Source organism: Gadus chalcogrammus, chromosome 23, assembly GCF_026213295.1.
Source record: "Gadus chalcogrammus isolate NIFS_2021 chromosome 23, NIFS_Gcha_1.0, whole genome shotgun sequence".
NCBI lineage: Eukaryota > Metazoa > Chordata > Actinopteri > Gadiformes > Gadidae > Gadus > Gadus chalcogrammus.
Window position 1 is genome coordinate 4570926 of NC_079434.1, and position 12500 is coordinate 4583425.

General features: G+C 47.6%; 1 protein-coding gene across 1 annotated transcript in view; it reads left to right on the plus strand.

Moving 5' to 3' along the window:
• Positions 1-12500, plus strand: part of LOC130377606 (5'-AMP-activated protein kinase subunit gamma-2-like) — a gene marked incomplete at its 3' end in the record, with an annotated part of 31085 nt that overhangs the window by 14819 nt on the left and 3766 nt on the right. Inside the window, exons 6-14 of the mRNA XM_056584757.1 lie at positions 173-520; positions 3879-4138; positions 5039-5087; positions 9245-9354; positions 9480-9561; positions 10583-10641; positions 11159-11204; positions 11311-11365; positions 11964-12090. Coding sequence (XP_056440732.1) covers positions 173-520; positions 3879-4138; positions 5039-5087; positions 9245-9354; positions 9480-9561; positions 10583-10641; positions 11159-11204; positions 11311-11365; positions 11964-12090 — 1136 coding nt within the window. The remainder of the gene's footprint in view (positions 1-172; positions 521-3878; positions 4139-5038; positions 5088-9244; positions 9355-9479; positions 9562-10582; positions 10642-11158; positions 11205-11310; positions 11366-11963; positions 12091-12500) is intronic.

The window sequence follows — 12500 nt, forward strand, 5'->3', positions numbered from 1 at the left end:
GAGAAGATGGAGGAGGAGGAGGAGGAGAGACAGAAGACGGAGGAAAGACGGAGGAGGAAGTCGGAGCCCAGCGTCCGCCTGGAGGAGCGGGAGAGGAGGAAGATGCTCCCGGAGAGATGGACCGGGGCAGAGACCCGGAGGAGGAGGTCTGAGTCAGGTCTCCTGGCCGCAGAGAGTGACAGCCAGGGACAGGCAGGAGGGGGGCACAGGGGGCGTGACAGCCAGGGGGGGACGCCGGGGGGGGACGGGGGCCGGATGGAGACGGACGGGTGGACGGAGAGACAGAGCCCTCGGCGGGGGTCCGGGACCCCCGGCTGGGCTCTGCTTCTCCCACTACCTCCTCCGTCGGACCGCAAGCGGAAGGAACTTCCGGACAGACGGACGGGAAGGAAGACCGACCGGCGGACGGAGGGACGGACTGACAGGTACTGGGAAGAGACTGATGGACGGACTGACAGGAGACAGGAAGAGGACAGGACCTTGTACAGGAGGAAGTCTGAGCCAGGACCTCTGGGAATCAGTAAGTAAGACCACCAGTCGGGTATGCTTTGCATTAGAATCATGATTTGCATCGATAATAAAAAACACATGCTTCATTTTTCAATATGTATTGCAATATGAAAATGTACTGTAAGCTTGCATACATGCAAAGAATGTTTTGTATGCTTATCGCCGAATATTCCAATGGTGTTTCTCCAAAAAATATAGAGGCATAATCTTGCACGTTTCAGCGTTTGGATATTAGAACAATTGATCAACAGTGACTTAATACAGCATTAGTTATTCTTGTAACATTTTCTTTGTGCGTGTAACAACTTCATGACCAGTCTCTTTGAGAAGGGGGTATTCTGTGTCAGGTCACCACAGAAGATTTCTCTGGGTTACGTTGCCACGAATCATAGTTCTTAAGGCACTGGCCCCTGCCAACAACAGCACATGTTATTAGTGAGCGCATCACTCTGTGGTATTAAATCACACTAAAGGAGATTGTGTGTCTGTGTGTGTGTGTGCGTGTGTGTGTGTGTGTAATTTTAGGTTTGTGACTATCCTTGTGCTGTAGTGCTTATCTAATCTTTTAAAGTGCCTCTCTCAATGTTCCTTCAGCTCAGTAATTGCCCCCCCGCACACAGCACAACAGATCTAACACCAAACACACGCATGATGCACATACGCACACACACACACACACACACACACACACACACACACACACACACACACACACACACACACACACACACACACACACACACACACACACACACACAGGGATCTACCATAGACAAACACACACAACACAGACACACAAATACAGGGATTTAACAGCATACACACGCATGACACACCCTTGCACGTGGGCCCATATACACAAACACACACACACAACACACACACACACACGCACACACGCACAAACACACACACACACGCACGCACGCACGCACGCACGCACGCACGCACGCACGCACGCACGCACACACACACACACACACACACACACACACACACACACAAACACAAATGACATGCAACGTGAGGTATCTCATTACAGTTGTGTGTCTGTGTTCTGCAGATCAAGGACGGATCAGTTTGTCAGTAGATGTTATTAAGTGTGTGTTAGATGAGTGAGGGATAGTATTCTGGTGCATGTTTGCACCAGAAACATTGTATGGGTGACATTGTATGAGTCCCAGATCTATTCAAATTCCCTTTGAGACACCTTGCTCTAGATGACTGGCATTCATGTACAATCACTACTATATATAGACTCACATTGTAACATTGTAATGTGTGTGTGTGTGTGTGTGTGTGTGTGTGTGTGTGTGTGTGTGTGTGTGTGTGTGTGTGTGTGTGTGTGTGTGTGTGTGTGTGTGTGTGTGTGTGTGTGTGTGTGTGTGTGTATTGTGTAATAGAACAACAATTTATTTATTTTTAAGTTTAAGTTACCTTTCCTGTCTCTCTCTACCACTCTCTTTGTCTCTCTCTCTCTCTCTCTCTCTCTCTCTCTCTCTCTCTCTCTCTCTCTCTCTCTCTCTCTCTCTCAGCACGCTCATGGTGTGTGTATCGCAAGGAGAGTGTGTGATCTGTGTGTGCACCCCGTTGTTACAGCCAAACGGCGACTATAAGTGCCATGGCCATGTGTGGACTGCGGGTTCCCCTCAGGAACAGTGTTTTACGGTGGCCGTAAAGCCTGCCAGAGTTTTGTTCAAGTGTGTGTGACGACAGCTCATCTGCATTATCACTGAATGACCTGAAGAGGGCTCCATGGTATCGTCAGCTTTTGCAGCTTGTGTTAGCCATGCTTTTGACCGTGTGGGAGTGGTTGTGTGTGTTTGTGTATTTTAATGAAATATGACTGCTAATGCGGTGGTTTTGCATAATGGTGCAAGCTACCAATTGTTTATGTTGGACAAAATTTGAAGCAGTTTAGTCATCTATTCTATCAACTGCGGCTATTCAAAATGTCTGGGTAGCTGTTTGGGGATGCCCCACCTTTATACAGCGCCTTGTTTTATGAGTTACGAGTAAGGAGTCTAAGGGGACATAGCCCAGAGTCTAGCGTGGAACACGCTAGGAAAGCAGGGATTAGCAGTCTGGTAGCTTTTACTTTGCCACAGTAACACGACTAAACCTTTCCAGACAACAATGTGGTGGGCTGCCGGCCAATGGGCCTTGTTTGTTTTGGTCGGCTGTCTGAGGCAAGAAGTGTCCCGTGGTCCACCACACAATGCACACATCTACTGCTCGCCCTGTTGGGGGGGGCAGGGGGGAGGGGGGGCTCTGGAAGGGAGAGGAGAGGAAGAGAGAAGAGGAGGAAGAGAGGACATGGAAGAAGACCGGAGGGTGTGGGAGGGGAACACAGAACCGCAGAGAGGAGAGGATAGAGGAGTTGACCTCAACGTGGTAATACCCTGCAGCGGGGTAATGCTGTGTGCAGTGGAGCAACAGTGTTGCCGTGTCATCTGACCGAGGGCAAAGCAAGTCGGACTCTAAACGGGTGATGTCATCATTCCACATGGGTGAAATCCCTCCTGTGTGAACTGTGCACGCATGCCGGGTAGCTTAGCGCACAGCTGTCGCAGAGGGACAGGGCAGCATGATTACAAACTGACATTATGAAAGGGACAGAATCGATGACTTCATTGTAGATGAAGTCATTTTCGAAGTATATATTTTTTCGGGTATTTTCAAATATAGTTGCAATGAATTGGTCCACACACATACACACTGAAGATGCAGTCCCCTCAAGGAAACAAAATACCGTTTACATCTTTATCTCCCACTCTTTCACTCCTTTTTCTGTGTCTCTGTCTACCTCTTCCACCTTCCAGTATGACACTTTGTTTCAGTGAAGGTAACTGTTATAACTAGTTGGGAATCGAGCGTTTACACTTTAGAAGGTAATGTAGAAAAAGCTGACAGGTCTAATCAATACAACTTCTCCTCCCCCTCTCCATCTTGTCTCTTCCCTTCTCCATCTCCGCCTCTTTCCCTCTCCTCCTCTCCACTTCTCCCCCTCCCTCTCCTCTGCCCTCTCCATGTTCCATCTTGTCCATCTCTCCTCTTCCCTCCTTCTCTTCCCCCCCCCACCTCCTCTCCTCTCTGTCTTCCCTCTCCTCCTCCTCCTCTCCCTCTCCTCCCCCCTCCTTCTCTTCCCCCCCCCACCTCCTCTCCTCTCTGTCTTCCCTCTCCTCCTCCTCCTCTCCCTCTCCTCTTCCCTCCTTCTCTCCCCCCCCCCACCTCCTCTCCTCTCTGTCTTCCCTCTCCTCCTCCTCCTCTCCCTCTCCTCCCCCCTCCTTCTCTCCCCCCACCACTTCCTCTCCTCTCTGTCTTCCCTCTCCTCCTCCTCCTCCTCTCCCTCTCCTCTTCCCTCACAGCCTTCAGTGTCTCCTCCCCTCCCCCCGTGGTCGCCCCCTCCCTCTGCGCCCCAGCCCCCCAGGATGCGCTGGGGGTCTTCCCCCTGGAGACCTACCACAGCGAGCCCGTCCGTCGGGAGACCCGCCGCCTGCGCTCCTACTCCTCGCCCCCGGACACCGGCCCGCAGCACTACAGCCTGCCCCCGCACCGACCCCCCGCTCCTCCTCCTCCTCCTCCGCCGCATCACCAGGGGTCCCTGTCTCCCTCGGGGGCTAGACAGGTAGGGTCGGTTGGGATTAGTAGAAAATAAATTGTATTTGTGTATAGTTATAGTATATTATATTACCATTTGATAAATTGCTATAAATTGAGAGAGAGAGGGGCAGAGAGGGGCAGAGAGAGAGAGAGAGAGAGAGAGAGAGAGAGAGAGAGAGAGAGAGAGAGAGAGAGAGAGAGAGAGAGAGCTCTGTGTTTATGCAGCAGCAGCAAGTAGGTGGAATGTTCCACTATTGCCGATTAGGGGACCAGCTAGCTTGCCAAGCAGCCCGAATAGTCACCCAGATCTCAGCGAAATGCGAGCAGACAAGCAGATGGTTCGTTTGGTTTAATGCGATTTTACCATCGGTCAACAAGCGCAAGTCGATCGAAAACCAACGGGCAGGTACAATTGCCGTACAAAAACCAGATTGGCTAACGGGGTCCACGCAAGTCTTTCGGCAGACCCGTCTCTCGGGGTTGTTAATCTGTGGAGGAATTACACACGAAATGCATCGATAAAGATTAATCTCAGGGCGAAAATCGACGGACCTGTTTTGTTCGAGTCGAAACGAAGTCGGGAGACCGAGAGGAGTCACTGAAGGCGGCTGTAAAGTAGGTGTCTCTCTACCGAACCGGCACCGGTTAACGGGCTACACAACCCAGCACCGGTTAACGGGCTACGAAAACCAGTACAACTAAAATCCTGTGTCGTCATTATTACATCACTTCGTTTGAAGGCCTACCTGAGAAGATATAACTGTGGCGATGATGATGATGAATATGGATGGAGAGGGAGAGAGATGGTGTTTTGGACTGGGATGCTGCTATGGGGGGATGAATGGCGAGGGAGCGGGATGGTGTGTTGGACTGGGATGCTGCTATGGATGACCACAGCGTGTGTCTCTGCCTGTTCGGTCCACAGGTGCAGATCGGTGCTAACGGGATGTCGGAGCAACCGGAGCAGGATGCCGGTAAGTGCAGATCCTTCAACTATTAGGCCTACCGGTAGGCATTCGATATGGATACATATAATATTCAATGGATCAGAGGACATAGGATAGTGATGCGACAGGACGGATTGTGGAATAAAGGACCATTGATTCCCTAACCCATCATGTTAGAAATGTTGTTATAATAAGTATTTATTTCTATAACACATTTTTACAGAAAGACAGAAATAATATATAATAACCGGTTTTTACATTTGTTACATTTTAGTTCTTTTTATAAATTTAACAGCCTACATTTCTTCATTGTATAGACTCTAGGCTTTAGTCGGTCTATGCCATCATGAAATAATGGCATAGAATGGTACACTTAATTCAGGGTATTTTAAACACAATAGCAATTTCTATGAACTCAATACGAAGCAGCTATTACTCATGCACACAAACAAATGTATACACACATTGTACTTTAGCGAGGCAGATAGATGCTATGGAGCTATTCTTAGTGTCCGTATAGGCCATGCGAAAGACAGACAAGAGAGATGGAGTGAGGGAGTGATATGGAAAGTGAGAGATGAGAGGCAGATAGAGGGGTAGAGTGAGAGCACTTCTATCGTCCCCATGATAGGCGATAATAAAATAGTTTAATTATTAAGTACACACCAGCCTCCCAGGTTGCACTGCCATACTCACATGTATATGTGTATGTCACTTTAGGGTTTATGGTATGGTTGAATTCTCCAGGTAGTTGAGGATTCTCCGGATGGTATTTTGCACCCTGGGTACCCTGGTAGTCCTCGGCAGGCCTCTCTCCCCCTGGGCCAGACACGTGCAGTGGGTCGCCACAGCACAAAAGCAGCAGTCTGCCAAGAGTCACTGAACCTGGAAGGCAGACAGACAGAGAGACTAAGTGTCAGCCAGACAGACAGACAGACAGACAGACAGACAGACAGACAGAAGGACAGACAGACAGACAGACAGAGAGACTAAGTGTCAGCCAGACAGACAGACAGACAGACAGACAGACAGACAGACAGACAGACAGACAGACAGACAGACAGACAGACAGACAGACAGACAGACAGACAGACAGACAGACAGACAGACAGACAGAGAGACTAAGTGTCAGCCAGACAGACAGACAGACAGACAGACAGACAGAGAGACTAAGTGTCAGCCAGACTGACTGACTGACTGACAGACTGACAGACAGACAGACAGACAGACAGACAGACAGACAGACAGACAGACAGACAGACAGACAGACAGTAAGCCTGGAAACACGCCGCACGGAGCCATTACCATGTTTGTGTTTCAGTTTCAGAGATTTGCGGCTTTATTTATCGTAAATAGAGCTGAGGTTCATCCAGGTTGTGTGTTGTTAAATCTGTCATTATCTAACTTGATATTTGGTCATTAACCAACACTCTCAGGGTTTAACACCCTGTCAGCATTGACACTTTGGACTGATGTTCAGATGCTTTTATCCAAAACGACATGTTAGGCGGAATAAGTACAAACAAAGCTCACTTGATGCGATTACCCGGCCACTGCATACCCTTTGTTCTGCTGGGGCTAACAGATTGGCTGCCTCGCCCAATGACACCACCGTCAAACATCCATGGTTTTACATGGGATTACATTGAACCTGATCTCGATCCTGCAGTCCTACTCTGCCATAGGAGAACTTCTGAGACGGCAGTGAGCCTGAGCCGGGAACCAAAAACTGAAAAGGGCTGAGACATGTCTGTTTTCCATTTCTTTTTGGGAGACAGTGAAATGTAGTGATAAGTCTTAAATGATTGTAAACATAGTAATCTATGAAATGTTAACACTTTTACTGAAATAAGACCGTCATTAGGGGGAAACAGGAGTCTAGTATTTGTTATTACCAATTACTGCTAAATTGTTTTCGCAAACGTTCAACTCTGCTTCAAGCACAGGTAACGGTATTGTCTCGACGTCAAAGTGCCTTTTAGTATACCCTTCGACGTCCCAACCAAGGGCCACCGGCGGGAGGTGTGTGTGGACGTGTAGAGATGTGTCTGGCCAGCAGTTGACTGTGGCGTTAGGCTTAGGGGGTTAGGATTCTCTGAGACTTCTAGGATAACTCCATGGTGTGTGTGTATATGTGGTTGTGTGGAGCTCGTTCTGGGCAGAAGTTGATTGTGATGCTAGAGTCCGAGAGAGTTTGAGGCTTCACAAACACCTATAGTAAAACGGTACTGAGTACGGATGTGTGGATGTGTGGAGCTTGATGGAAATTATTTTAGTCTATGCTATTTCTGATAACATGCTTCAAGCTAACCACAGTTATGAATGGTTTCTTCACCACATAATGGATAACACCATAAAAGGTTTTAATGATTTTATAGATAAGTTAAAGACTACAAACATGGCCACTTTGCCATTTCCGTTTAAGCCAAGACAGACCAAAGGTTACCTGGGTAAATTAGAACATGTGGGCGTGGCCTATTTACCGTTCCGCCCACTTGCAATATAACTGTTTGTTTACCTGTCAGATGCTTCATGAACCACCTCCGGAACGCAAGCCCGTTTACCTTGTGTCTCTGTTAGAATAAACCACGTTGTTGAACATTAACTGCTCTCCGAGACATACCTAGCACGAGACCACCACACCACAAAGAATCAAATTAATTTTACTTCAAGCTCCGTCTGAGAAGCTGTTCATTCTGATGTTTGTTTCCGACTGGATTTTATCGACACCTATATTATAATTCCACCGTGTTATGCATTTCATATACAGCATCCCTCATTATAACACTCATACACAACAATGATACTAAAAGGATATCCTAAAGATGCAGTGGGGTGTAACGATAAACGTATTGGTACCGAACTGTCATGGTACAGGCACTTCGGGGTGGTTACAGAGGTGACTCTGCGGTGCGTAATGGCGAATGTTAAGGCTTGTTTTGCGATACGGAAGTCGGAGTTCCCCCCGTACCGTTTAGCCAAAGTATACTGCACCGACTCCGTGGGCCTCTACGAATAGTCGAATCTCCTAACCTTTATGCCTCTTTTCCTTAACCTTTGTGGAAAACGTCATCGGGTCAAGGGGAGATGAAAAGCTGCTTCCTTTCGAACATAGGAAAAGACAGCGCTGTTTAAAATGAATTAGACTCCACTCTTCCTAACCGACGTCATTGCGCGACGGCGGGTATTGCTGACCTCTAGCGTCTCTAGTGTGAAACTACTGTATTCAGAAGATTGACTAAAACAAGCGCTCTTTAATCCATGCGTTCTTGTCGTATTGATTTCAATCAGGTTATCGCCAACAGTGAGAATCACTTAGGTCGGACTTGGCCAACGGGAATATTTTACGCCACTTGAATTCCAATTCACATGTGAAAAAAAAGAGGGTAAACTTATGTTGATGTTGAAATAAACTGCCCCCAGTAGTGTTTCTTAAAGTTGGAGTTGGCATTTTCTTTTCTTACGAACCACCTTTCCTCCAAGCACCTCCGGGTCAACTCCATAGGAAAGGAAATCTCCTATGCAAAAAAGAGAATTCGTAGAGGCCCCGAAACTACAGAGATTCCTCAGTAGCTCTCCGTCGGGATGTCGGATACGCAATGCAATTCCCCTCCTGATCGATCTTATATGTTGACTACAAACCAATAGGTCCAATGGCGTCGACGGATAGTTAAAAAATGTTCTGCTGCTGCTAATCTACGGCCATTCTCCGTTGTTGACAACCAAGCAGTTTTTCCCCAGTTTCCCCTTAACTATGACCCGTACCGTCCTGTACCGTACCGTGACTTCAAAACCGAGGAAGGCCTACGTTCCGAACCGTGCCTTTTGTGTACCGTTACACCCCTAGTCGTAACCATGGGGGCAACTCGCCCCCCTCCTTCTTAGAAATCTCAGCCCCAATGCACCGGGCCTTTAGAGATTAGAAGACCAAGCACACACACACACACACACACACACACACACACACACACACACACACACACACACACACACACACACACACACACACACACACACACACACACACACACACACACACACACTTCAACAATGTCACCAGTCATAAATCTGTTTTATGGTCTAGAAAATGTGTCTCTCTCTCTCTCTCTCTCTCTCTCTCTCTCTCTCTCTCTCTCTCTCTCTCTCTCTCTCTCTCTCTCTCTCTCTCTCTCTCTCTTTCTCAGGGGGGGAGGACTCAGAGGAGGACATCTACATGCGCTTCATGAAGTCCCACAAGTGTTATGACATCGTCCCGACCAGCTCCAAACTCGTGGTGTTCGACACCACACTGCAGGTGTGTGTGTGTGTGTGTGTGTGTGTGTGCGTGTGTGCGTGTGTGCGTGTGTGCGTGTGTGTGTGTGTGTGTGTGTGGGTGGGTTTGTTTGTGGATAGTATTCATGTTTTTTTGTTGTCTTGTAGGTGAAGAAGGCCTTCTTTGCACTGGTAGCCAATGGGGTGCGGGCTGCTCCTCTTTGGGAAAGCAAGAAACAGAGCTTTGTAGGTAAGACCAGCGGTGTATGTTTGTGTGTGGAGGACGTAGCGTGTGTGTGTGTGTGTGTGTGTGTGTGTGTGTGTGTGTGTGTGTGTGTGTGTCCGCCGGACTCGGCATGTTTGTGCGTCTGCGTGTGGGTGTGAAACAGTTCTGGCACTGACAAGGCGAGAGATGAGAAATGGCAAGAGCTCTATATTTAACTTCTGTCTTCCTGGATATTCCTCCAAACCTCTCTCCTCACTTCCCATTTATTATGCATCTCACCTCCTCCCAGCCCATCTCTCTCTCTCTCTCTCTCTCTCTCTCTCTCTCTCTCTCTCTCTCCTCTCTCTCCTCTCTCTCTCTCTCTCTCTCTCTCTCTCTCTCTCTCTCTCTCTCTCTCTCTCTCTCTCTCTCTCTCTCCTCTATGTAATCTGTTACTGCTGTTGGTGTTCTATTTCATGAATCTTCCTCTCACTCTCTTTTGCTCTGCTTTGTCAGAGGTGTTTTATTGGTCAGTTGAGTCGGTCCACAGCCAATCACAGAGCCATGCCGTATAGCCCCTTTCCCCTTTAACTGGACAAGAAAGCTGCTAACCCCTGGCTTTGGTCTTTAGTGGGGAAAGGTTACAATCTGGGTGGGCAGGTAGATTATCGTCCCTTTTCTGCCACATTTTTTATTTGTGAAGCAGCTAACTGTCTGTGTATAATGTTAAAAACAAACCAAAGAAATCTGAAATAAAATGTTTTATGATCAAACATAATCACTCAGAGAAAGACATGGCTAGAAAGTAACCACATAACATGTCCTCTGGCCTCCTTATGCTTTCATGCTATCTACCCTTTCCTTACCCTGTGGTCTGGCGTGTTCTTGACCCCAAACCTGACACACTAGAAAGATAACAGACAGGCAAAATCGTTTTCTGGCAAAAGTCAACCTCCTGTTTGTAGCGGGTTCAAACGCGTTAGAGAGACCTGCATAAACTGGCAAATGGTGGTAGAAAGGAATACTACAGCCGCCCCTCTCACTGTCTGCTTCTTTTTCTTTCCAGGAATGTTGACTATCACAGATTTCATCAACATTCTGAACAGATACTATAAATCCCCTATGGTAGGACACACTCGCATGCACACGCACACACAGACACCCACCCACACACACACACACGCTCCATCAACATCTTTATTACCATCACAAAGTCAGGGGAAACGGGGAGAAAGTTAGTGAGTGAGAGAGACAGGGAAAAAGAGAGGGAGAGAGACGCAGAGTGAGCACGAGAGACAGGGAAAAATAGAGAGAAAGAGAGAGATATGGAGAGAGAACGAGACCAATATCAGGTGTTCTGTCCTTGGGCCATTTTGTCATGGTTTTATTTCTAGCCATCCATCAATAAGGCAGTTGAAGTTACCATCCGTCCAGTCTCAAATGCTGTGTGAGAGGTTTCTATCCCTGTTTATGAAGACCATAACAATAAAGGATGGACTTCCTACACACACGCACAAACAAGCACATCCACAGTGGCAACTGCCACCCACCACGTCGAATTAAAATGATGAGTCAGGTTGTGTTTGAAATGCATTGATAAAATATCTCTCTGTCTGTCTCTCTCCGTCTCTCTCCCTCTCAGGTCCAGATCTATGAGTTGGAGGAGCACAAGATCGAGACTTGGAGAGGTGAGGATTATTACTAATATTAATAGTAATTATACATGACCAGGCCCCCTACAACTGATGTAAAGAGTAGTGACAGTGGTTCACTGGATGGTTTGTGTTTTGACAGAGCTTTACCTCCAGGAGACCTTTAAACCCCTCGTACACATCTCACCCGACGCCAGGTAAGAGGAACGAAAAGACCGACAGACGGCCGGTCAGACGGACGTGTAGCTAGTCACACGGTGTGCAGAGGTTATAAGGGAATAAACACACATACACACACACAGTCACACACAACAACTCAGAACAAACTAGTCTAGGGCCTAGGCTCTTAGTAAAGCTTTTAATTTGAAAGGGTACATGCAGGTTATTTCTCTGGCATCTTGTAAAGCGCTATATAAAGTGCTGAATAATTGATCACCTGCTGTAAATAGATGATACATATACGATGGAGAGGGGAGAAGGGGAGGAGGAGAGAGGAGAGGAGTAGGACTGGAGATGGTCAAAGATAATGGTTTTACTCCTAGCCAGTGTTGGGAGGTTCTGGGGTCGGACCCCAATGTCGACGTTGTACATTGTGGTCAATTGAGTAAGCTCTTTAATGAGATTTAACTACAAAAAGGCAATTCTTTAGACATAAAAGTATGTTCATTGACCAAACAGTCGGTTTGTTGTAAATCCAGGAGAAGAGAGGAGAGGAAGGCGTGTATGTATGAAAGACCCAAAAATGCTCTCTCTCTCCCAGTATCTACGACGCTGTGAACTCTCTCTCTCTCCCAGTATCTACGACGCTGTGTATTCGCTGATCAAGAATAAGATCCACCGGCTGCCCGTCATCGACCCTGTCAGCGGTAATGCCCTCTACATCCTCACACACAAGAGGATCCTCAAGTTTCTGCAGCTCTTTGTGAGTCCCCCAACACACACACTCTCACACACACACACACACACACACACACACACACACACACACACACACACACACACACACACACACACACACACACACACACACACACACACACACACACACACACACAAACACACACACACTGATCGTAATCAATCAATGACATGTTGGCTACCTTAACCTGCCGGAACAAGGTGTCTGTGGCAACAGACAGCGAATAGGAAAGCGATAAAGAGTACAAATGGGTTAACTAATCGCACAGAGCAATGTCATTTCCTCCATCTTGGTGATGCTACACCTCACAAAAACGTAGCTTTCTGGTGGAGGAAATGAGCTGACCGGGCAAAGTGAGTTCATATCAGTAGTCTTGGTCAGGGTATCAGTGCAAATGGGGCTGCAAAGCACCC